The sequence below is a fragment of the Nicotiana tabacum genome, chromosome 18 (assembly GCF_000715075.1).
Source record: "Nicotiana tabacum cultivar K326 chromosome 18, ASM71507v2, whole genome shotgun sequence".
Taxonomy (NCBI): Eukaryota; Viridiplantae; Streptophyta; class Magnoliopsida; order Solanales; family Solanaceae; genus Nicotiana; species Nicotiana tabacum.
In genome coordinates, this window is record NC_134097.1 from 71,090,991 (window position 1) to 71,118,124 (window position 27,134).

The window sequence follows — 27,134 nt, forward strand, 5'->3', positions numbered from 1 at the left end:
TTGCGTAACAACTAAATAATAGCTATAGGAAGTAATTATATATATGGTAACTATAGAAAGTTAATAACTACTACACAATAGAGGTTTCTGAAAATTCATTTAAGAAAAACTCCCATTTTTGTTGTGTACACTTAGGCCAGAGCAACCCAAGTATGTAACAACGTGCATTTCCCAAAATGGGCTATTCACTAAACTTCTGATCAGTTTAGGAAAAAGGACGACTCCTAAGCCCTTAAAAATTGCACGGGTTAGCTAGTTTTCGGATTGATCATTCAAAAATAGTCAGCGTTTGCAAAGTTATTTAAAAATAGCCACTATTTTACTTTAACACAGAAAGTTCCAGCATAATATACTGGAGATTAGTCATCTGTATATGAACTTCCAACATATTAGGCTGGAACTCCAACATGCGGAAAACTCCAATCTCCACTATATTATATTATGCTGCACTAGTATATAATACTGGAACTCCAGTATAATATACTTGAGTATTTTTCCGGAAACTCCAGTATAATATATTGGAGTATTTTTCCGGATTTTGAGCAATGTTTTGGTTCAAATTTATCTTTATATGAAAAATGACTAAATTTCTATTACTTTTGAAACTATGACTATTTTTGAATGACCACATATAAATCTGGCTATTTTTTAATTTCACGATCTAAGTGAGTCGGGCTGTATGAAAAGCCCATTTACAAAAATGACGTTGGCGGTTGCTATTTGGGAAGTGTCGTGAACTCAATTCCTTGGACTAGTAACTCAATTTCTTTTTCCTTATATTGTTCCGTGCTTGAATAGGAAAATCAAAGACTCTCGTAAGCTCTGCACAATGAATACCGAATCGGATAAAGAACAATTCCTGAAGGAGTTTGGAAGCGATTATGGTTATCCAAATGCCCCCAAGAACATTGATGAAATTAGAGCTACTGAATTTAAGCGCTTAAACAGTAAGATTTTCCCTTTTCAAATAATCACATGCTGAAGAAAATAAGATGATTATCACAATTATTTCGAATTTTTGTTCTATATATTGACGTTGACTATTTACATTCATTTGTAGGTACGGTATACTTGGATCATGCTGGAGCCACTCTTTATTCTGAGTCTCAAATGGAAGCTATTTTTAAGGACCTCAATACTACTGTTTATGGGAATCCTCGTAAGCTATTTTTCCAACTTTCTACTGGAGGTTCCCTAATATAGAGTTGGATTCCGCATTTATTTACTCCAGATAAAAATTTGACCTTTTATTAACTGTCCCTTTAATTCCTTAATTCTGTGAAAAAACAATAGATAGCCAGAGCAGTTGCAGTTTGGCTAGTGAGGACATTGTTGCGAAAGCACGCCAACAGGTAAACAGCTTCTCTTGCACAATTTATTTTTGCTGATAAATATTCCTACTATCTCTGCTTCCAAAATCAGTCCACAATACTTTGCACATACGCCTTGATGTTTGCTATTCAAGTAATTGATATGATCAGAATGTTAAGCAATCAAATCATAAGCACCACAATGTTGTGGAGAGGTGTTAATTCTTAAAAAGAATCACATGTTTTTCAATGTCAAGTCAGTTTAATGAGAGCCACTAAATTCTTTTTTCCCATATGTTCTCTCATATTCAGTGTTTCACATGTGATACGTTGCTGTTGTTTTACTTTCTTTTACCATTGCATCACGGCTCTTATCAGGTTCTTAATTTCTTCAATGCATCACCAAGAGAATATAGCTGTATATTCACTTCTGGGGCAACATCTGCATTAAAGCTTGTTGGGGAGACCTTCCCCTGGAGCAGTCAAAGCAGTTTTATGTACTCAGTGGAGAATCATAACAGCGTCCTGGGGATTAGGGAGTATCCTAAATTGAATAAACCTTTTCATCAAATTTTGTCATGCAGAGTTCTGATGTATTAATTTTCTCAGAAAGCTTTCTTCTTTGGTTGTATATTCAGTTGCTTAATCTGCGGTACTCATTCCTGCTTCAAATGCTACACTTTTTCACTGAACGTACTGATCCACTGTATCAAAGGCCCCTGAAGATTTCATAAATATTCAGCATTTTCTAGTCCCACCTCTTGCTGCTGAAGTAAGGTGTAGAATTTCTACTGTTCATCTCATGGATATTGTTACACTTGTTTCTGGCTGTACTTCCAAGGATAACTCTTATACTTGACTGATCCCAGTTCTATCTAAGCAGCCACAAAAATTCTAGGCTTGTTCTTAAAATAAGCCCAAAACTCAGAGGACCCAATTCATCTCTAATTTTATGTACTTTTATCTATGTGTTAATAATTTGGTTCATACAGATAACTTATTACGCCAGAAAAATAAAAGAGAAAAAGGAGAAAGGCATTACACAGCGTGAGGAGTTGGCAGAAACAGTTGTGTTGATGAAGATTTTTTCATGATTTTTAATTTTGTTCATCTTAATGTTTGTGTTTCTCAAGTATCCTTTTCCTTAAAAGTTACTAGATATGCTCTCAGTAAAGGAGCTGCTGCTTTTGCAGTTGACATTGAAGAGAGCACGCATCTTGGTGAATCAGAAAGCCCCAAGTCTAACTTAAAACTAACACAGCATCACGTTCAGAGAAGAAGTGAATGTGGAGAACTGAAAGAAGGGACGACAGGTAGCTTCTTAATCCTAGATTCAGCCAACTTCCCTTGGAAACTAGGTTGTATGATAGTTGCATCAACTTCTACCTTCCAAGCCCCTCCATCCACCAAGTCTATAAAGGTAGTTAGCACCTTCAACTCAAATTTGATAATAGTCAGAGCATGAGATCCCATCAATCAAGAGAGCCTATATGTCCTTATACCAGTTAGGTGGAGTATCTATTTCTTTTTGTGATTTTTTATCAGATGCACTGGAAGTGAAGTAGAAGATGCTTCACTAATGAGGCACATATTACCAATGTCTTCATCAGTTTCGACGTGTTGTATTTGAAATTGTCTTCTTCTTGTTACAGGTAATGCATACAACTTGTTTGCATTCCCCTCAGAATGCAATTTTTCCGGTCGAAAATTCTACCCTTACCTGGTTAAGGTTATCAAGGAAGAGTCTGAAAGAATCTTAGGAAGCTCCCAGTATGGCAGGTAAAAGTATTAAAAACCTCGCTGCTAAAGTTCTGACATTTATCTGAATAGTATAAGATATTCTTTTTCCCCTCTGCTTGTAGGTTTTTACTTCCTTATGAGGGTCAGGGATGTCTTTAGAAAATAGACCTTACTTCTCTTTTAAGCTTGGTTGAGAATAGAATTTTTAATGCTTCAAACATTTACTAAAAAAGATATTTATTTTTCATGTTGGTTCAAAACACTCTTCACTTCTTTATTGGCTAAACTATGGGTATTTCAAATGATGTTGATATGTTTGTCTTCCAAAAAGTTAAAACATGGGCATGCAGTAATTACTAACTAGTCTGTCATTCTTAGGTATAACTGGGCCAAAGAAGATTTGTTTGTTTGCCAATACTACAAGCGTACATGTTACATTTTGAACAATGTATGCTGATTCAGTCAGGGCTTTGACTAGTTTGACTTAAGTATCGAATCATTGGCCTTTGTCCTCTGTATGTGCTATATTGTTCTCATTAGCTGACAAGCTTGTTCTTATGTCTTCAGTAAGATTTTATTTCTCCATCATTGAGTTGGTCGTATGCAGATGCGCAGACATTAATTCTCTTTTCTGAATACAGAGGTTGTTGGTTGGTTCTGATAGATGCTGCTAAAGGATGTGCTACCGATCCAGCAGATTTATCAAAGTTTAAAGCGGACTTTGTTGTCTTCTCATTCTACAAGGTCCTTATATTTGATACCTGCTGTTTAAAGATTACATGAACATACAAAATACATCCCGGAGCTTGAAAAGATTTTTTATGTTTCTTGTTTAGTTATTCGGCTACCCAACTGGCCTTGGAGCACTCATTGTTCGAAATGGTAAGCAGCTAAATAAGAAGGCCAATATTTCTTGTGTGTTTCCTCACTTATTCTTGTTTACCAATTTTCTTCTTCTTGTAATGTATTTCTCTCTTGTCTCCCTCTCTGCCTCTATCCTTTTGCTTCTCTGTCTATGGAGAGAATCTTGGGTGGAAAGGATGGCAGAGATGCCTAGGTTTTCTTGTGGAAAATCTAATATTTCCCTTTTTTTTTGGGTTATGAAACAAGATCTATCATATCCCCACCCAGGGGCGGAAGGGGGTTCACCCGAATCCACTTCGCCGAAAAATTACACTGAATATATAAGGCAAAATCTGTTTTTATACCTCTATATATTAAGTTTTGAACCCCCTTAACACAACCCAAAAGTATAGTTTAGTGGTCAAGGGGGTTCAAAACCTTCATAAGGTCATAGGTTCAATTCCCACAAGCTACAATTTTTTTTTTTGAACCCCCTTCGTGGAGATCCTGCCTCCGCCACTGTCCCCACCCCTAGTTTTCCTCCCTTTTTCTTCATTGTGAAAATTAACAAAATTTCCTGATCTCCCTCTATTGATCAGATGCTGCTAAGCTGATGAAGAAGACCTACTTTAGTGGAGGTTTGTTCTTAGTTCCCTGTCTTATTATGATTATTATATTTGATTCCTCTAGCACTTTCAAGTTAGCCTGGATTCTTGTAGGCACGGTGGCTGCAGCTATTGCTGACATTGACTTTTTCAAAAGAAGAGAAGGTGTAGAGGAATTTTTTGAGGATGGAACCATCTCGTTCTTGAGCATAGCAGCAATTCAACATGGGTTCAGAATAATGAATATGTTAACAACATCTTCAATTTCCCGGTAAGTGATAGTTAACTTCTTTCTTTTCTCCGGATAAGGTGAGAGCTTACTTCTTTTGTGGGTGAATAGATTCTGAAATTGAATGATGATCAGATTATATTGAGATTGGACATTTTTTGCTGTCATTACGCCTGAACAGAGACAGTATATTGTTGCGCACTCTTGACTAGATTTATTGCAAGCTTTCTAGTTTATAGTTGATCTTTCTATGATTCATCTTGGTGAGTGAATCCTGCTAATCTTATTTGATTAATCCTGTTCATCTACTTTTTGGATATTGTTAACCTTTTATATTTTGATTACATAGATATTGTTAACCTTTATATCTAAGTGTTACTACAAATATTGAAACAAGTCAATTTTTGCTTTAGCTGTTAGGCTAATTAACTCTTGAGTGACTAAGAAAACTTTGTTAAATGTTTACTCAATTTGAGGACCTCAAATATCCAGTTTTTAGTTTGTCTCTGTTTGACTTGTCGATAAGTTGTTCTTTGTTTAGAGGATACATAGGCACGGTTCTCAGTATTGGTTTCTGTTGGCAGAGAAACTAGTTGTTCCTTTCTGAGTAATCTAATTCACCGCCAACAAAAAACTTGCAAAGAATTTTACTGGTTTGCTGTTAGAAATAGTTCTGCTTAATTCTTGTAACTATCTCTTTCTCTATTATTTATGGAAACTGTTGCCTCATTTCTCTCTCTCTCTCTCTCTGAAGTTTGAGCGTAATGAAAATAAAAAATGTTCTGAAATGTACTATTCTATCCTGCAAGGCATACAGCATCACTTGCAGCATATGTGAGAAATAAGCTTTTGGCGCTGAAGCATGAAAATGGAGAATTTGTTTGCACTCTTTATGGGGTAAATATATTGAGCATAGCATTCTCGTGACTAGTTTCATATGTTTTTATAACGTGGTTGGAATTTTGATCTCATTCTACTTATCAAATGCAATATGTAATGATGTTTCAGAAAGTCCTCCTGAATTCACATGAAAATATTTCTTTGATCTGGTGTTTTTATGTCCTAGGCAAATTTGGTTGCTGCGCAATGGTGCAATAATTTTGCTTTAAATACTAGAAATAGATAGAGAGAATGTTTAATGGCTCCTCATTAGAAATATGAACATGTGAATAGAAGAAACTAATTAATGGAGGGGTAACTTAAGTGGCCTGCTAAATTTGAGGAAACTAGTTAAAAACTAGCTTGAGTTAACAATATAGGGTCTGGCATTTTAAAGTGACCCAAGGAAAATCTTTAGCTTTGTTTAATCTTGGGGAACCTACTATAGATATAGTTTCGGGGCAACATTATTTTTAGTCCCCTTAAATGTGTTGGAACTATGCATTTGATATGCTATAGCAAGATTAAATAGTTTACAGGGCTTATAAAAGCTCGTTAATTTTCTTCTAATCGACCATGTAGTTGAGCATATAAGCAAGTATTGCCACAACCATGTCTCTAATCTTGGGCTTTCTGGTTTTTGAAAACCTATAGTTGCTGAGTTTGGATCTGAGTAAGTACTTTTGCAATTAATTTTGGTTTTAAAAGATTCCAAAAGGTTTGAAATTTGCAGCCAAACAATGTCAAGAATAGGGTCACTTGAGTTCTGCACTATACTATTTTTTTTTGATAAAGTAATAAATTTATTAATGAAGGGGAGAACCCCATATAGAAGTAAATAGTTTTTTGTAACCGTTTTTGTGAGAAAGCACGGGGAAAAAATATATTATTGATGTGTTTAACTATAATACAAGGACGACTATTTCTAACAATATACACACACTAATCCTATTCTATGTGGGACTATACTTATTTACAATTATATTAACTATGTAACACTCCCCCTCAAGCCGGTGCATACAGATCATATGTACCGAGCTTGTTACATATGTAACTAATACAAAGACAGTGAGAGACTTGGTGAAAATATCTGCATGCTGATCATTCAACTTCACAAACTTTGCAACAGTATCTCCTTAGAGTATCTTTTCTCTGACGAAGTGACAGTCAATTTCAATGTGTTTAGTTCTCTCATGGAACATCGGATTTGATGCAATATGAAGGGCAACTTGATTATCACACACAAGTTCCATCTGGCTTATTTCACCAAATTTCAACTCCTTGAGCAACTGTTTGACCCAATGTAGCTCACATGTTGCCATAGCCATTGCTTGATGTTCTACTTTTGCACTAGATCGAATAACCACATTCTGTTTCTTGCTCTTCCAAGACACTAAATTACCTCTTACTAAAACACGATATCCAAACGTAGAACGTCTATCAGAAGGTGATCCCGCCCTATCAGTATCTTAGTACCCAACTATCTGCTCACGGCCTCGATCCTCAAACAATAACCCTTTGCCTGGAGCTGACTTTACATAGCCAAAGAATGCCTGACTTACAACACTCACAGGAAAGAAAATGTCAAGTCTAGTCACTGTGAGGTTAATTTACCAACCAACCGCCTTTATCTCGCAGGATCGCTAAGCGGCTCCCCATGTCCTGGTAGAAGATTAGAATTCGGATCCATCGGAGTGTCAACAGATCTACGGCCTGTTATTCTTGTCTGCTCAAGAATGTCTAAGACATACTTCTGTTGTGAGATCACAATACCTGAGCTAGACTGAGCGACCTCAATACCCAGAAAATACTTTAATAGATCCTTAGTCTGAGAATGGCAAAAGAGATGTTGCTTCAATTTAGTAATACCATCATGATCACTGTAGTCTGTAGGTAATAACAATATCGTCAACATAAACCGCCACATAAACCACCAGATAAATACACATATTTGAAGCAGAATGCCGACAAAACATAGAGTGATTAGCTTCACTATGAGTCATGTTAAACTCTTGGATAACTGTGATTAACTTTGGTAGATTGCATGATAGCTTCTTCTGCTCTATTTTTCCTCGAGTATGTTTTCAAATCAAGGCAATCCAAACGCCCAATTGTTTCCCCTTGAATTCTTTCTCCAATTTAACTTTTCCCTGTGACAATGTATCAAGAGGTCCAATAATGGAAATAGGTAGAATCACCTTTTCCTCCCTACTGCCCTCCCTCGAAGAGGTGATGTGTTAATACTGAAATAGGGCTCAAATTCTCAAAAGGTAACATCCATGCTAACAAAAGATCTCCTAGGGGGAGGATGATAACATTTGTTACCTTTCTGTGTCGGAGAATACCCCGTGAAAACACATTTTATAGCTCTAGGATCAAGTTTCCCAGGATTCCTAGTGTCGACAAAGCAAACACATCCACACACCTTCAGAGGAACAATATACTCATTCTTACTCTTTAAAACTTCCAAAGGACTTTGAAAATTGAGGGTTTTAAGTGGCATTCTATTGATAAGATAGGCAGCCACTGGAATAGCATCGCCCTGTAATGTTTTGATAGATGCATAGTGAACATAAAAGATCTTGCTACTTCTAACAAATGCCTATTTTTTCTTTCAGCGACTCAAATTTGTTTACTAGTGTAAGGACAACTAGTCTGATGGATTATCTCATTGGACTCCAAATTAGCATCATATCTTTTATCCATGTATTCGCTGCCATTGTCAGTTCTCAAGATTTTTATTTGGCATCAAACTGAGTATAAATCATCCTATGAAATGACTAAAAATAAGAGAAAACTTCACTTGTGTCTTTTAACAAATATACCCAAGTCATCCTAGTGCAGCAATTAATGAAAGTAACAAACTATCGGCTACCAGACCATATAAAAACAATCTGAGTAGGACCCCATACATCAGAATGAATAGTCATAAATGGAGTTGTGCTTTTATTATCACTCAAGGGATAAGAGTTTCTATTATGCTTGGCATATTCACATGCATCATATAACAAAGATTCAAATTGAGTCCTTCAAAACAAATCGGGATATAACTTCTTCAAAACAAAGAATGATGAGTATCCTAACCGTCTATGCTACTGTATTATTTCTTGGTTGACATCCTTACTTATCCCAAAAAAGGCTTGACCAGAGTCTTGAATTCCATCTAATATATACAAGTCATCGCTCAATCTACCATTGTCAATCCTTTTCCTTGTTTGAAGATCCTGAAAAATACAATGATCGAGACAGAACTCGATTTCATAGTTTAGAGCTTTGGTGATGACACTAACAGATAAATGATTGTCAGGGAACTTAGGGACATGGAGCACGAATGATAATTTAATATTAGGAGTACAAACGACAGAACCTGTTCCATAGGTAGGTGCTAAAGAACCATTGGCTATTTTGATATTATCTCCTTTGAGACACAGAGAATAGTTTTGAATACCTTTAGAAGAGCCTGTTATGTATCTATTTGCACCAGAATCAACAATACAAGAAAAGGTGAGCAGCAAAGGCCGTGCCTGATTGCACATAATTGGATGTGGCAACATTAGCAAAGTGAAGTTTGGCTAGGAGGCGGCTGAGAAGCTGAATTTCATTCGTAGACAAGATTTCTTCAAAAATTGTATCCTTAAATGTCTTCATATTTCTGCCCAATTAGAAAAAAATCTGAAGATAAGTGGTGAAAAATAATCTATCTCGCCGGAAATCAAATCTGTCTTGACAGTACCTTAACTCCGGTGAACGAATAACTCAAAACTAGTAGGGATAGGTTTGGAATGTTCCAGCGGCCCTAATAGAAAAGAAAATTCCAAAAAAGAAAAAATTGACCAGAAGGGGTTTGTGTTGCGGACAACCACCAAGAGAGAAAACTCGCTCTTTGATAAAACTGGAACTTTAGTGCTACGAGAGAGATAACTTACCTCAAAAAGGCAACAATGACTCTTATACTATGCAGATTTTGAGAAGAAGAAAAGGTTTCTTGTATTTCTGTGTGTGTTTACATCCCATGAGCAAGGGAATTTATACAAAGCTCTTAATGCTAATTAAGGAAATAAAATAAATCTACACAATCAGTCCAACTATCAAATAAAAAAATGGCCGGCGACCAACCTTCATCTATGGCTGGTCAGCCATCAACAATCTTTGATCCATCAAATCCAGCAACAAATAACAACAACCAACCATTAGATTATAGCAGATTGTTGAAACCATCAACAATCAACAACCAGATGAACGAGAAAGCAGCATCAGTTGAGCCAATTCCTTTCAAACCAGCTACTTTCTTACATGGACAACCTTTTGTCAAGTTTACAGAATCAGAGGTGGATAGAATGAATATTATTGAAGGTCTACAGTATGCTGTGCTAGGTAAGTTCTCTTACGGATGGCCAGATCTCCAAGAATTGCGTCGATTAATCCCTGTACAATGTGGTATTAAATGTGATTGTAATATCGGATTTTTGAGAGACAAACATGTACTGATTCGTCTAACTTTGAGGGAGGATTTTCAGAAAATCAGTCAAAAAGCACCTACTATATTAAGGCAAAAGATGGTTATGAATACCAAATAAGACAGCTCATTTATGATAAAAATTTCAAAGTTGGAGAAGAAACACCTATGGCGATGGCATGGATTTCATTTCCACATTTACTGCCCACGTACTTTGTGAAAGAATGTTTGTTTTCTCTAGCCTCTGCTGTTGGAAAACCACAACAATTGGATTTGGCAACCATAAACAAAACAAGGCCTAGTTGTGCTAGAGCGAAGGTACTTGTTGACCTACAAGCAGATTTGCCGAAGAGAGTGCGTATGGACATCGAGAATGAGGCTACTGGAGTTGCGAGAACTGAATGGGTGAAAATCCAGTATGACTTCATGCCAAAATATTGCAAGGAATGCAAATTGCAGGGCCATGATATGATAGAGTGCTGGAGGCTATATCCAAATTTAATGGAACACAAATCAGACGAGAAACAGGGTACTGATGAAGCTGTGGTTCAAGCCAATAAGGACTTTGTTTCTGAGAAACAGGGTAATTTGTCGAGTGGCAAAGTTGTGGGTAACGTGAATGGCAATGGAAAGGAACAATGGAAAGAGGTGCGAGATAATCGCACTAATAAGGCTGTTACTCAGAAGAATGATCAAGAAACTACTGGAAAAGAAATAGTCCCAGTTAATCAAGATGAAAGGCAGCAGGTGCAGCTGGGAAACAAATTTGCATTGTTGGAACTTCAGGAAGAGGGACATGAGGATGCTAATATGCTGCAAAGGCAAACTCATATTGATGATATGGCTGGTGTGGATCAGACTAAGGGGGGAGATAAGCTGGATAATAATAAGTTGATGCTAGTTGCAGAAGGTAAGGATCGAAGTCCAAGGCCTAGTTCTGTTCGTACTGGTAAAACACTAAATCCAGCAGCTCCAAGGTTCAATTCAACAACTGCTGGGAATGGGATATCACAAGAAGGTAATAAAGGCAGTGTGAGGAATGAGGCAGCTCTACATAAGGAATCCACATCAAAGTGGGTTAACAAGAATTTTGGACAACGTGTTACTACCAATCAATCGTGTCAAGAAATCCCGTCGCAAACAGTTGATACTAATGCAACAGGCGAGCTGAACAAATCTGATGAGAGAATAAAGCTGGGTACTAGAAAAGTATGGTGTGCTCAAACTGAGGAAGAGTCAGATGAAGGAGAGTTTGGGTTTGAAAGTGAAGAAGAAGGTCCAGTCGAGGATCAGGAGCAAGATGGACAAGAACAAAGTGTCAATAGAGTTCAAGGGCAGGGGAAGAAGTCAAGGGATACTGGAGATGAACATGACAATGTTGAACGTATGGAGGGTGAGGATATATCCAAAACAAGGAAAGAAAGCGATCACCACAACGGTGTGAAGACAAATGGAACAAGGTTGCAAGAATTTACAACAACTAATCCGCCTGGGCAGCAACAGACCATGTCGAGTAGTACAACTGGTACTCTTCCAGTAATAAATCAGACTGGACAACAACAACAACAGTTGAATGCAACAGCTGAGCAGCAAATTCAATTTGCGAAAGAACTTCAACAAATTGTTACAACCACTCCAACTATATCTTTGGAGGATAGAAAGCTTCTGGACGCATTGGTAACTTCTAAGCCTCTTAATTTGTTAACTCCATCTCAAGTTTACAGCACTGGACAGCCGAGCAAGGTTAGAAATAATGTGCAAAGGGTTCAACAACATCAAGACAAGACAGTCATGACAAAGGCACAAGATGCAAATGTACTGATGACTCAAAACACTACCCAAAACCTGCCAAATACAGTAAACTTTGGAAGGGACATTTATGAAGAAGGAGAGGAAGATGAAATGTTGCAAGAATGTCGTGGACATGCAGTAATACAAGGTGATTTATCACCAATGCATAGCGGCAAAGGTAAGAAGACTCATACAAGGGAAAATAGTTGGGACGAGAAGGTTAGTGATTTTTTAAATGTTAGGCGACCTCCAATGAGAGTTGCCAAACAAAAGAAGGCTTCCCCAACTACATCAACGAGGTCCAACCGTTCAAAAAAGAAATGATGATTTTTGAATACATTTTGAACACGGGTGAGGAAAACAACAAAGAATTACAAATTGAAGATTTTACAAGTTTGGAAAAGAAGGGACAAGATTTTAATTCCTACTACATTCTATTTTATCATTTTATAAGTATTATCATTTGTAATATCATCACAGAGTATGTTATAAACTCTGTGATGATCATTGAATATTTGGTACTCTCCAGTTCTTATTTTTTACATGCTTGTTAGTAGGTGAGGCCTTTTCTTTGCCTCAATAGGATTAGTAAGGTAAGGTTTAACCCGGTTAGTGTTGCCTTGGTCCTATGCCTTTGGAAAATATCCACACGGCTATGAGATTATACGCCCTCGTGAGACTTTGCCAGCAGCTACCCCATGAATCCTCTACATGAGGCTGCCATCATAAGGCATTGTGAGGCGCAAAGGAGTGATTATATAGCCAAGACACATGGGTAACAATACAGGTGCTATTGCACCCCTTATTTGTACTCTTCCTAATTGTTGTATTTTTCTTTTCTTTTATTAATAAAAAACTAGCCCTAGGCACTTGCCTAGCGGATTGCCAAAAAGAAAAAAAAAACTATCAAATAAAATCAAATCTCCTAAATATAATCAAATCTCCTGAAGTCATGCTAATCAACAATCTCCTAAATATAATTAAATCTCGTGAAATCATGCTAATCAACAGAATCATAGGTGAAGGGAAGTTTCCATTAGTTCAAACACCAACACATTCTTATGCATTTGATTGATCCTATAGATGTTGAAAATTTGGTAGGCAATATAGAATTGTTGGCTTCCACAATTCCTGTCCAAAGGCGATTCGTGTACAACTGAATCATGTTGGGTTGCTCTTGTTTGTTGAGTTTCATTTTTTTTTACATCTTCTTTGGTATTCTTTCATAGTCTCTGAATTGTCTCTGATTTTTTGTTGTGATATTGTGCTATCATTCAGAAGGTGACTATGATAATATGATTTTTATCTCAGTTACTATCTAGTGAAATGGGTCCTACGGTTTCATTCAACATGAAAAGACCAGATGGAACATGGTATGGATATCGTGAGGTGGAAAAATTGGCAACTTTAGCAGGAATTCAACTGCGGGTAAGAGTTCAAAGGCCATATTGTCTATGAAGTATGTCTTTTATTCTGTTACACTTGGGGATGATATGGTTGCTACTTTATACTCTTGAAACATATCCTCAGAGCAGCTTGATACTGCTGTTTCTGGTCAATGTCTTACTTTCATTTGTTACCTTTTGTCCATGTCAAGGAGGACGACATTACATCCAAGAGGTGCCTTTTATGATTTATTATTCGTCTTCACATGTATCTGAATTCTTGATGTGCTTTTGCTTTGTGAAGTTTGCTAGTTAAACTTCTGTTAGTTTGTTATTTGCTAGTTTGGTCCTTCAGATGTATGCGTCACTTACTCTTTTAATCGCCTTCACCACTGTTAGATGTGTGAACTGCTACATTTAGGGTTGTTTTTCAGTGCTCAGTTATTGCCCTCCACAATACCTGCAATCTTTTATACTTTTTGGAATGAGCAGATAATCTCAACATGTAGTGGTAACTTTTGACTATGGAAGGCCAAATAAGGGATGACTTGCATCCATACTAACATGATGAGGTTGCTGTGTCTTTGTTACGTTCAAGCTCTTGTCAGAGAAATACTGTGTTATTTGCCGTTAATGAAACGATAATTTCAGATTTCTTTTGTACATTTGGTTATCTTCTCTAAGCTTTTTGATGTTACTCCTCTTCCCAATTAAGGTTACCCAGCTTTGGCCTGAGAAGTGTTTAAGAGTAAAGTTTATATGACACAACTTTGGTCGAGAAGTGTCTAAAACAAGAGGTTGAATGTGAAAAATGGAGTAGGTCGGTGAAAAATGTAAGCTCAAGTTTGAAATAATAGAAAGTAATAACAAATCTTCTTTAGCTGGAATTGTCAAAGAAATGGGTAAATTATTTGAGAATGCCCATAAAGAATTGTCTATCTTAAAGGGATGGAGGATTATACATCACAACTGGTGAAATTGGTAACTGTATACAACAACAACATACCCAATAATATCCCACAAATTGGTAGTTGTATATCTCAGATATTTAATACTGTTATATGATATGAGTAAACTCTTGCTTCTTTTTCCTTGTATTTTGTAGACAGGATGTTTTTGCAATCCTGGTGCTTGTGCTAAATATCTTGGTTTGTCACACTTGGATCTTCTTTCAAACATTGAGGTACATGTTTCCTTTCCCCAATTTTATTTGTTGTATGGCTTTTGTTGCATGCAGAAAGTGACCACCAAAGGCAACAAATTCAATTATGATTTCATTTAGGCTGGGCATGTGTGCTGGGATGATCGTGATATGTTACATGGAAAACCAACTGGAGCTATCAGAGTATCTTTTGGGTACATGTCAACATTTGAAGATGTTATGGTAAGGGGCCCCACCACTCCCAACTCACCTCAAAATGAAAGGTGGTTCTATATATATTTTTTATTTTATTTTTTGCAGTAGGATGTTGTTTCCTTGTATGGTCTTGGGTAATGCTCACTTCACGAGCTAGATTTGAAGGTTGAGTTCGGCCTAAGATCTATTTTCTGAAAATGGTATCGAAGCCTCTAAGGTTTTGGTAGACTCAAATAGCTTCCTCCACTGGAGAGTGGTGCCAGCTTTTTCTTCTTCCTTTCGGTGTTTGGTGCCACTTCTCTCTTTGGCTGTTCTGGTGCCACTATCTCTCCTGCAACCAGCGCTGCTCTTTTCTACATCTAGTGGTGCCCTCTTTTATGAATTTCTTGTCATTGTTCTACCAATTCAGGGTAAGCTGATAGTGTCTTAGAGATATGCAATACCGCGTCTCTTTTCGGTGATTGAGAATAGATTTTTATCCATGTAGTGCAAGAAACACCTTTTCCTGTGCAGTTATTCACGACCTTTTGTGGGGAAGATTTCAAATACCACTTTTCCTTTTATTGATTGTGCACTATTCCAGCGAGATTTCGACGTCAACTTTTATGTTACAACATAAGTAAACTCAAGTTGGTTTTACTACTTTGAGTTGAAGGTGCTTTCTTAGATGTGTCTAGATTCATAGATGTCTAGACTTATTGTACCTGAAGATTTGAATAAGAAAAATCTTGTAAAATATGAAAGATGATATATTTTGTTATGAAATAGTTTCTTACCTTATTAGCATAGAAATAGATTACCTATCTAATTGTACATAATGTAAGACCTCCTATACAAGGAGCATATCTTGTATATTGTTGCTTAGTCAAGTCAATGAGAAGTTTTTCCTATTTGAACATGACATCAAAGCCAGACAATTCCTATTCTTGGTTGACCCCTACACATATAAACATCATTATTAAGCTCTAGTCGCAAATATTCACATTAAAGTTAACACTACGAGGCATAATGCAAGGCAAATTACATGCAAAAACATGGATTTTAGCCAAACATCACTTAGTCAAGTCAATGAGAAGTTTTTCCTATTTGAACATGACATCAAAGCCAGACAATCCCTATTCTTGGTTTGCCCAACCCACTGTTATATTCTACACGCTCCAGCTGTCCGTCCTGGGCATGCAGGTAAGGGGAGGGCAAGGGTGTTAGAATGTCCGACATTAGTTACTTAACCAAAAAAAATAAAGGTCCCCCATTAGTTGAGGAAATGTGCTCTTATCTTCTTGTATGGTTGTGGGCAATCCTCACTTCATAAGCTAATTGAGTTAGGCCCAACATCTGTTTCCTCAAGAGAGAGAGTAAGGCTAAGAAATAGCTTAATGGTCACAAAGAACAAGGGACAACTTCCGGGATTTTTATTTTCAATCAGCTATTAGAGGGGCAAGCTGAAAATCGAAAGGGATAAAGGACTACAACAAGATGAACTTTTTAGCTCTTCAAGTTTCTGTCTGAAGAAAGAGCAACTTCTGGTCAAGAACTAGAGCAATCATTTGGATAGCTTGACTATATTGTTGTACTCCAACCCCATGGTTCCCATCACCACAAAGTATGGTCAAGAAAAAGCTAAATTGTTGAAAAACGGAAAATGGTTATGTCCTTTTCTTTTATTTTTAATATTTTTTTAATTTTTATAATTCCCTGTTCTGTTGTTTTGTTCTAGATATTGCTAGGTAGAAGTTTCAATTTCTATGAAGTTTCTGGTCATTGCCTCAATGGTTGATTGAGGAACTACTCTCTGCTCTGGATGTTCCTTTGGAAGCTAGTCTTTTCCCCTCCCTCATTTTCTTGCACTTGTCTTTGCAGAAGTTTGTCAACTTCGTGGAAAATAATTTTGTAATATTATCATCTAATTGGTCTGCGTTTCATCTAAGCTCCATCTCTCCACCAGTTGAAGGTTAATTTTTTTCACCCTTCTACTATTCGGCATGCATTAAATATATATGTTGATTTGGCTTCTTGTAGACCAGAAGTTGATTTAAGTGTGGTAGTTTGTCATTTTAATACCATAAAAGATAGTGTTTGGACTTGTTTTGTGAACCTATCCATGTCATTGACCAATTGCAGGAATTGGAAAAGCCGCTGCACGGCATTTCCTCACATCTATTACTGTCTATCCAATAAAGTCCTGCGCAGGATTTAGTGCGAATCAGTGGCCTCTAACATCTACTGGTAGCTATCTACTGTATCTCATTGGATAATTGAGTTTGTTAATAATCATGCTATTACATGTGGATTTATCAAAGTTAGATTTTGTCCGTATTAATTGCACATAGGAAATGTGCTCCTCCACATTTTCTTTAGAATATAAGTAATTTTGAATTTCATTGTGGCCTCCTCCACATTTTCTTTAGAATATAAGTAATTTTGAATTTCATTATGTTATTCTTACATAGTTATCCTTGTTTCTTTCACTATGAAATGCAGGGTTATTGTATGATCGTGAATGGATTCTCAAGAGCACAACTGGTGAAATTCTTACCCAAAAGAAGGTAGAATACTTTATAAGTCACAGCATGTGTATTGATGCCTGTTATCCATGTGCAAAACCATGGTTAAAATACCCTCCTCCACCTATTATAACTGGATTTAGGAAAGTGGAATTGTTGACTATCATTTGATTTACCCATCCTTCAAAATGTTGTGGTCTTAACCTTGTTAATCCTCTAGACAAGCCTGACAAATAATGACTCTTTTTCACAAAGTAACATGTTACTTCTTAACTTGGGTTGCGTGCATTAGAATTGACAGGGTGCGGATGGTCTGTAGGTTTTTTTCGAACCTCCCTATTGAATTTGTTTATTTTGTCTATTTCTTCTAATTTGACTTATTCACAGTTCATAAAGTGTCAACTCCCTTGAATAACTCCTTGTTCTCTCTGAATGTCAAAATCCTACTTGCTCCCATGTTTCACTACTAACTTTTAAGTGTCTTGATTTCTCCACTCCATTTTTTAGCCAAAAAAAGGACAGTCCGGTGCACGAAGCATCCGCATTCACGCAGGGTCCGGGAAAGGGCCGCGCCCCAAGGGGTGTGATGTAGGCAGCCTACCCTGATGCAAACAACAATGTCTGATTCCATGGCTCGAACCTGTGACCTATAGGTCACATGGAGACAACTTTACCATTGCTCCAGGGCTCCCCTTCATCCATTTTTTAGCTAGTCAGCTCTAATTTGTTATCTTGTTTTATTTTTCTTGAAAACATTTCAAAATATAATTTATCTTTAGTTTTTAGCAATCTATATTCAACTTGAATAATTTGTAAGTGTCCATGCTCTCGATTGTGCTATGATCTCTACTTTAATATTTAAACACTTAATTTTGTAAGAGAAGCAAGTAACTACTGTAAGCTTGTATACTAGAATCAAAGATAATGAATGATTAGTCAATGTTTATTGACTATTGCATCTTAACTATTATCCCTGATACAGGGTTGATTTCTTCTGCATCAACATCTAAGACAGGTGTATTTGCATTCTAGGTTCCAGAAATGTGCTATATTACCACGCTGATTGATCTCAATTTGGGAAAACTGTTTTTAGAGTCACCTCGTTGCAAGGAGAAATTGCAGATTGAACTCAAATCAAACTCACTTGCCACTGGAAGAGATGAAATGGATATCCAGAATCATAGGTTTGAGCTTCATCTTCACTTTTGCCTTATGTTATTTAAGGCTTGATAAACAAGCTTGTTACCTCTTGGTATCATTTAAGTAGTTTAGACAGAAATCACGTGAATCAGTTTTTAGAGCTTTATAACTCAACAGGGAGATTCCTATAGCAGTCAAAGAAATTTCAACAAGCCTTATGTACGTAGGTATACAACTACATAGATACAACTTTATGCTTTTTAATAATCGTGGTGTCCAAGCTAGCTTGCGCGTACCTCGACTAATTCTACTGGTACCTGTTACCTCCCACCAGTACAAGTGCTTCCTACCCGCATAGGTATTGGGTAACTCTATAAGTCCATAACCAAAATAGGGTCATCGAAAATTTGCAAAAGAACCGAAATAGAGTGTAAAAAAAGGAACCAAATTAGGTATAGCGCATGGTATGCATACGCTCTATGTATTTGAGCTAATGTCCCGAGTTAATGGTGGCCGTGGCTTGATTCTTTTATAAAAAATTATTATATAGCGCATTAGGAACATGCGCTATACAAATATGCATTACGGGCAGTGGCCAGGTTGATATCTGGAGGATACATTGGCTTATAAATGATAATGGCTAGTTAGGTATTGAATAGAACCTCTACAAAAGAATTAAAAGAGCATCTCACAATAGGTAGAATGCTTATAATTCTGCACAAAGTGAATTTAAGGAAACAAACTTGATCTTCATTGTCGAGATCTTTAAAAGAGAGTAATCAGAATAAATTCATTCAAGAAAAAAAAATATTAACCAATATTTAATATAACATTCCCCATGGAGAAGGGACCCATTATTTCCAAAAATTAATCAATTGTCAGCAGTTAATTTAATCATTCTTATTCCAATAATCTCTGTAATGTATAATTTTTTTTTTTTACAGTCATCAAGGTGGTTGTGCAGACTATATGTTGTACATGATGTTGATCATATTTAATTAAATTAATTAAGAAAAACATATTTCTTGTCCTATCCACTTGGATAAAAGGAACGTAAGACATCATTTGAGTGAAATTATTGGAATTACAATAAGAATAGACCCATGAATGTTTTCCCTTTTGGTATCCTAGTGTTCCACATACAGAAAGCTTCAGTTGTGTCACATTTGAAAGATGTAACTGGAGTGAATTTCAACAGAATAAATAAAAAAAAAGTATTTCCTGTATTTTAATATGCTCTAACCCCACCGAAAGAAACTTTGATGTTGTCTATGGTGTATTTTAAGTGCAAGTACATTTAATTAAATCATGTTGGTTAATACATGACATAGTATAAATATTTTTAGTTCTAGGAAAGAATTGAAATCGAAAACTTGTCTTAGGTCATTATCAAAACGTGCTCAGTATTTTGTTCTCTTTTTCCCAAATGGATATTGATTTGGATGGATTTCCAAAAGAATTAACTTCAAATTGTTAGGTTTTTGAAAAAATATTTTAAAGCCATCTTGTTTTGTATGCATTTTGTAAGATGATAACAACAACAACAACCCAGTATAATCCCACTAGTGGGGTTTGGGGAGGGTAGTGTGTATGCAGACCTTACCCCTACCCCGAAGGAGTAGAGAGACTGTTTCCGAAAGACCCTCGGCTCAAGAAAACAAAAAGAAAAAAAAAGACAATATTAGTATCACCACAGAAATCATAGGAAAAATAGGAACAACATGAAATCTAGAAGAAAGATGCAAAGCAAAAGCGATAGCTAGTTAAAATATTATTAAGAGTGGTCAACATACTCTTCAATGTGCTTTTATTATGAAAAGAAACAACATATGAGTCGACAAGCTAGTGATGTTATTTGTCAATTGCTATCACTTACAAGAAGCCAATGCATCCTCAAGTGTCAACTCAGTCATTGCTCGTAATGCATATTTGTACTGCGCATGTTCCTAATGCACTATATAACTTCAGCCAAAAAAAGGGCGATGGCCGTTAACCCAGGACGTTAGCTCAAATACATTCGCATGCATTCCTTTTTCTGACACTCTATTTCAGTTCTTTCGCAAGTTTTCAACCCTATTTTGGTTTCGGACTCGTAACTCAGTCCACCAAGGCTTTGATAGAAGGGAAGAAATCGCCTAGATTATTTTTGTCTATGCTATGATTTGAACTTGAGGCTTTATGGTTCTCAACCCACTTCAATGACCACTAGGCCACACTATTAGGTGTAGATACACTCTTATATGGTAGCTAGATCTTACTAACTTGTAAGAGCAACTATGTTTTCTCGGACTATCATACAAGGTCATATGTAGAAGGTGCAATTATCTTTCTTTCTTGAGTTTTGAATTGTTCCCACAAAATTAAAAATTGTAGTTCGAAACTTAAGTTGTTGATCTTCTTTGTGTTAAACTATGTGACTGTCTATCTTATCTGACTTGAACAACACTGTCTTGCAGTTTCATCTTGGATGTGCAATAAGTAATTGGTTCTTTCACATTTACTTGTTTTTTAATTAGGAAGAAAAAGTTTCATTAAGAAAGCATGGTATATGTACAGTAGAAAAAGTTAGAAAAAATAGTGCTCCTTAATTTTGCTCTAAAATTTGTGAAAAACTTTGTTGATGGGCGTGCATGCGAGTGTCACCCACACACTTAGATTTTGTGGTGCCAAAGATGGTTATGGTATATGCATCATACTTGTGTAAGTTCTGTTTGCCCTGACAATCGACGCGTTGACGCGTCACATTCAAGGGAAGGTTCCGTGGTGCATGTTATTTGCAGATGACATTGTCCTCATTGACGAGACATGAGGTGATGTTAACGAGAGGTTATAGGTTTGGAGACAGACCCTGGAGTCTAAAGGTTTTCAAGTTGAGCTGAACCAAAACGGAATACTTGGAGTGCAAGTTCAGTAGCGTGACTCAGGTTGTGGACGGAGACGTGCGGCTTGATTCACAAGTCGCTCCTAGGAGTGAAAGTTTCAAGTACCTTGGATCTGTTATACAAGAGAATGAGGAGATCGACGAGTATGTCACACACGGTATTGGGGCGGGATGGATGAAATGAAGGCTTGCTTCTGGTGTTTTGTGTGATAAGAATGTGCCGCCAAAACTTAAAGGTAAGTTCTATAGAATGGTGGTCAGACCAACTATGCTATATGGGGCGGAGTGTTGGCCAGTCAAGAACTCCCATGTACAGAAGATGAAGGTGGCTGAAATGAGGATGTTGAAATGGATGTGCAGGCAAACCAGGTTGGATAGAATTAAAAATGAAGTTATCCGGGACAAGGTTGGCGTGGCCCCTGTGGAGGATAAGATGCCGGAGGCGAGACTTAGATGGTTCATGCATGTTAAGAGGAGAGACACTGATGCTCAGGTGAGGAGGTGTGAGAGGCTAGCGTTGGAGGACCAACGGAGAGGTAGAGGCAGGCCGAAGAAGTATTGGGGTGAGGTGATTAGGCGAGATATGCTGTTGTTCCAGCTGACTGAGGACATGACCATAGATAGGAAGGTGTGGAGGTTGAGAATAAAGGTAGAGGGTTAGGTAGCCGAGTGTTGTCCTTGTTTGTCACAGTAGCTTTGATACATCTCTTAGCGTCTTTCGAGTTCTTCTTTTTATCCCTAGATTGCTGTTATTTCTTATTGCTACCTTGTTTCGGTTTTCTGTTTTTTTTTTGATGAAGTGAGGTGTTATCATTAAGAAGGCATCAAGAAGATGCATAAGGAAACAAAAGCTACAAAGAGAGGTGACTGTTAGCTCTATTAGTACAAAAACTATGCTAGGATCAGAGAGCTAACAAAGTCCAAAAAGTGATCAGTGCTATTTACAGGGGTCATGAAGTTCTAGCTAAAAAAACTAACTAAACATCTAGCCTTCAGGAAGCATGCTGGAGTTGAGACACCATCAAAATATCTGCGATTTCTCTCTGTCCAGATACACCAAAAAATAGTTGCTTGGATCATTTTCCATATCCTTCTGATGGCCTTATCAACTTCCCACAAAAACCAGTTATCGTAGGCTTCCTTGACTGACTGAGGGGTGACCCAGGATCATCCAAATATGGAATAAAAGAAATTCCATAAGTCAGCTGCAACTAGACAATGATGGAATATGTGGTTTATGCTTTTTGTGTTATGGAGACACATGTAGCATCTGTTAACTAGTACTTGTTTCGATTTTATGTTTGCATTACTTAGTGTTAGCTTTGTATTTTCGCTTTGGTTGTCAGATTGGTTTGCTTGATGTTGCCCCTTCCCTTTTTCCTCTTTGAGCCGAGAGTTTACCGGAAATAGCCTCTCTGCCTCTTAAAGGCAGCGGTAAGGTCTGCGTACACTCTACCCTCCTCAGACCCCACTTGTGGGACTACACGAGGTTTGTTGTTGTTGTTTATCTGTGTAAGTTATACTGGTGAAAGACCAATCCAATTGCCTTTAGTGAAGCATGTGAAGCTTATAAATATTAACTGAATTTTGTGCCTTTCAAAAATGATTTTTTAATGGTGGTATCTCGGTCAAGTTGTGCGCACCTCTACTATTCCACTGGGTAGTAGTTATCTCCCACCAGCACAGGTATTGGGTAGCTCTGTCCAATAAGGCTTAGGAAGATAAGAAGAAATCACTTAATGTTTTTTGTCTCTGCCGGGATTTGAATTCTTTTCTCCAAAAAACCCACTTCATTGACCAAGAGGCCACACCCTTGAGTGTGTTTTCATTTCAAAGCTTATCTCATTATTTCCTTGTAATCGGAGACTATGGTTATGTTCTTTGGCATAGGCATCTAATTAAAACAAAGTCGGTATATTTCTTTACCTAAACAAAGGTATAGTTTATTGGAACTAATTATTTTTAAAGCTATTGCTGATTGTCGAGCTTCAAACCTCAGTTTGTTGGTTCCAAAGTAGATTGTATCCTAATTAAAGTGAACGATGTTTTGAGAAGGATGTCCATTGTTTTACTAAAGCTCTGATACCATGTGAGAATGCACGGGAGAAAAATCTATTATTAACAATGATACAATGAGCCCTATATATAATACATCTTCTACCCCTACTACATATGGGACTAAGACATATTCTACTCCTATTACATTTGAGACTAGGACTATTTACACATAAATATCTAACACTTCCCTCAAGCTGGTGCATACAAATCATATGTACCGAGCTTGTTACATATGTAACTAATACGAGGACCAGTGAGGGACTTGGTGAAAATATCTGCAAGCTATCATTCGACATACAATGCCACTAGACTACCCCTAAGCAACAAAACTAGGTGGTTGCTAATAAACAGAAGTTGGCCGAAAAATCGCCGGAAAAAATTGAAATTAGTGAGACTACGCCGAATTTCACACTACAAAATAGGTTCTAAAACACCATCAGCAAACAAGAACCTTTTCTGGAATTACTATTCACACCGGAAAAAAAATAAAAGTTGTCAGAATTTGATGTAATTTATATGGATAGGCTCATGCTGGACTAATGATAATGAATGAAAGTCAGTCTTCTGGAAAATTCCAAATACTCGGAATCTGTAGGAAATTGTACTGGTGGACTCGGAATCACTCCACGAAACAACTATCCTAAAGAAATTTTTTAAAATTCTTGGTGACAAGTGCTCCATGCGCTAGCTAGAATGCAAATTTCCTAGTCATGTCTCAGACGTGCTCGCTAGAACCCTAGTTCTTGTAGCGCGTGGAGGTGCGTGAGGGACTTTCTGCCGCGATTGACTGGGGTTTGGTCGCCTGACTTTTCTGATCAAGATGGTAGTGTTGGTTTTCACACAACACATGCCAATGAGGAGATAACGGAAATTAATCTTGAGTCGTCAATTGGAAAGACGCACGGTGACTGACATTTCTGTTCCGATGGGACTGAGATTTCTGGGGTTTGGTCGCACAAGGGTTTCGGATTTGATAATGGTAGTGGTATATGCACAATACCACTGTAGCAGTGATAAACCCGGGGAACAATATGAAGTTGCCGGAATTTTTGTCCTACTACATATGGGACTAGGACATATTCTACTCCTACTACTTATGGGACTAGGACGATTTATACATAAATATCTAACAAGCACTATTATAGCTATGTAAGTGCTGCTCTCTGTTTAGTGTTCACCACATAAAAATCGACAAGAAGATTGTGGTTCATGAATTATAGTTATGTTAGTGGTGCTTTTGAATCAGCAGCATTATAGTAACACTCAATTGCTTTTCATGTTTTTTTTTTTTTTTTTTGATTTGAGTAGATATGAAGTCCGAAGTTATAACAATGAGGTTGATATCTGGTTCAGCAATGCAATTGGTCGACCTTGCACTCTATTAAGGAATTCAGGTTCCCAAAGTTACTCATGCATAAATAAGAATGGGAGTCCTGGCATGTGCAGGGATGTTGGTGCTAAATTGAATTTCGTCAATGAAGCCCAGTTTCTGCTGGTATCTGAAGAAAGCATAGCTGACCTCAACTCTAGGCTGAAATCAAGTATGTCTTTCTCATCTTCTCCCTTTCTTAATAGAGCAATCTTTCTGTCTGGTATTAAACTCTTCTGGAATAGGAATATATGGAAATTAGAGATTGCACCCAATACAATTAGTTCATTTGAGGATGTTCCTGTAAGCTGAATGCATAATAACTTTTAAACCATGTCTATGCAATGATAAGTGGAATAACTTCTGTTCACTGGATACTGCTGGTTTACCTTACTTGAAATTAAGTTAGACGAGGTGGTGTTTTCTCTCTTTAGAGAAGACTAGTATTCGAAACGTGTACCTCTAGTAGCATGGCTGCTAATTGGATTTGCTGTCCGTTCAGTACCTTTTATAGTCCACAATACGTGAATTTGTTTCTAGATAAGTCACTCGTGTCACATAATTCCTCTGATGGCGGTTAGTGATTTTACAAGGATGGAGATTAAGAAAGGTGAATGTATGAAGCAAATAGGTCTATCAAAAACTCATTCAACCTTTGTTTTTTGGGTTTAGATGGACGAAAGAGCACTGGCGGACAAGCAGTTCAAGTTGGTGCAATGAGATTTCGGCCCAATCTTGTAGCATCAGGTGGTGAACCATATGCAGAAGATCGGTGGAGGCATCTAAATATTGGGGGCAAATATTTTACTGTGAGTTCTAGCTCTTATAAAATCAAGATTTGAAAACATGCAGTGACTGCATACTTTCTGTCCTAACATTGTGACAAAGAAATCTTGTGACAAACCATTCAGCATCTGTTGTTGATGTTCTTACATGTCTAGAGACAATTCCTCTACTTCTAAAGAAACTGTGGTGAGGAAAGAAAACTTGTCACTAAGTAGTCAATGATCATAATTTTCTCAACACTTCCAGGGCTATGCAGCTCTCAGTTTGCACCTCTTTCTTTATCTATCTTCTTTTAGTTTTATTAAAAAATAAAAGTTTTTCATGTTTTCACATGCCTAGATACATCAGTAGATACTTGTGTAAATACGCAATTGTTGTCACCCCCTGATTTTGTTAAGTGCAGTCATTGGGTGGTTGCAACCGTTGTCAGATGATCAATATAAATCCAGAGGCTGGGGAGGTGCAGAGGTTGAGTGAACCTTTGGCAACTTTAGCAGGCTACAGGAGAGCAAAGGTTAGAACCCACCTAAAACGAAGAAAAACCAAAAGAAATGCAGCATGTTTATTTAGCTTAGTTAATTACTTCTTACCATGTATTCCTTGCAAACAGGGGAAAATATTGTTTGGCATACTACTAAGATATGAGAATAATACGAAAACCAAGTCGGATGCATGGCTTCGTGTAGGAGAACAAATATTCTCAAATGGAGATAGCAATTGATTACTTTCTTTGAAGTCTCTATTTGGGACTTGTAAGTAGTCACAACAGAGGTTACAAGTGTTGAATGTGGTGAAGAAGCGGCAGAAACACTTCCTCTTGGCAGGTCAATACATCAAATTGTACTTTATTGTTCTCTGTATGTAAATGGGTATGTACTTCTAAAAGAAGTCTCTTATATCTTAATTCTTTGTAACCGATGTAATTACGAGCTAATAACTAATGGTAATGTTTATGTTCATATTCATTGGGCTGAGTCCAGTTTTATGTCCGGTATATGCAAGTTTGTAGTTTGTGTAGTATCTTGGTGTGCTACCCATGGATGTTGTAATTTGCCAGTATTGGCTAATGTATCAATACCACTTGTATCCACTATACCCATGGCTTCCCGTTGTGTTAGCTGAAACTCATCCCGTGGGTGCAAACTTAACATGGAAAAGATTGTGGTTTGACATTAACCTTTTTTAGCCTTTGAAACCATTGGATGATGGTATGTTGATTCACTGCCTTGTCTGGAGTATTTGAACATATCCAGAACTGTCATTCTTGATGCTGAGCTTGTTGCCTTCAATGATGTGCTCAGATTTGCCAAGGAAAATGCAGATATTCACTCTGTAACACTCTCTCACGGATCATGGTGACTGCAAATCCTGTGAGGGGAAGCATCATTGAGGACTGCAGGTTATTGTTCTGACCCTTGCAATGCGCCCTCGATCTATCATAGGGAGTGGAATCCAGCTGTGGATTGTCTTGGCACATTCTTGACCACTTGTGAAGAAAGTTCTTTGCCTATTCCTGTCCCCTTTGAAAAACTGGTGTGTACTGTTAATTAGACTCAGATATGTATCCATACAGCTCTCAACTATGAATTTACCAACTGAACATAGGATGAAGTGCGGGTTGTCTTTTATTTCATCCATAGGTAAGCATGTGAGAGTTCCTCCATCTACAGGTGTGGTTGTCTGTTGTAATGGCAATCGAGTTCCTTCATAGTACTTAGCTAACAAGTCATTTTGAGAAATGTTTTGTTGGTCATCTCAAATGTTTTCAAGAATATATTAAGCGAAGTAACTATTTTTCAGC

General features: G+C 37.2%; 1 protein-coding gene across 3 annotated transcripts; it reads left to right on the plus strand.

Moving 5' to 3' along the window:
- The first annotated feature begins 716 nt into the window (after positions 1 to 716).
- Positions 717 to 27,134, plus strand: LOC107822877 (molybdenum cofactor sulfurase). 3 transcript variants are annotated; one of them, XR_012702115.1, is made up of 23 exons: positions 717 to 947; positions 1,061 to 1,159; positions 1,294 to 1,352; positions 1,689 to 1,849; positions 2,469 to 2,623; positions 2,963 to 3,089; positions 3,692 to 3,794; positions 3,887 to 3,932; positions 4,493 to 4,531; positions 4,613 to 4,769; positions 5,537 to 5,624; positions 13,165 to 13,281; positions 14,344 to 14,421; positions 14,521 to 14,622; positions 16,456 to 16,546; positions 16,717 to 16,821; positions 17,077 to 17,141; positions 18,132 to 18,283; positions 24,487 to 24,719; positions 25,220 to 25,356; positions 25,737 to 25,847; positions 25,944 to 26,157; positions 26,635 to 27,134. XR_012702115.1 is itself a non-coding variant. In XM_075236975.1 (22 exons), exons 1-22 carry the CDS (start codon positions 830 to 832, stop codon positions 26,052 to 26,054), a joined length of 2,454 nt encoding a protein of 817 aa, XP_075093076.1. In that variant the 5' UTR covers positions 717 to 829; the 3' UTR covers positions 26,055 to 26,298. The 3 variants fall into 3 exon arrangements, 2 of the variants coding, with proteins under 2 accessions (XP_075093076.1, XP_075093077.1); XM_075236975.1 differs by lacking the exon at positions 26,635 to 27,134 and having other exon boundaries at positions 25,944 to 26,298; XM_075236976.1 differs by lacking the exon at positions 26,635 to 27,134 and having other exon boundaries at positions 24,625 to 24,719; positions 25,944 to 26,298.

Bases quoted from the DNA above. Each gene is read 5' to 3' on its own strand.
- LOC107822877 (XM_075236975.1), top strand. From the start codon at position 830: ATGAATACCGAATCGGATAAAGAACAATTCCTGAAGGAGTTTGGAAGC. The intron at 16,822-17,076 runs GTAGCTATCTAC...TATGAAATGCAG, and splicing joins GTGGCCTCTAACATCTACTG to GGTTATTGTATGATCGTGAA. The intron at 24,720-25,219 runs GTATGTCTTTCT...TTTTGGGTTTAG, and splicing joins CAACTCTAGGCTGAAATCAA to ATGGACGAAAGAGCACTGGC.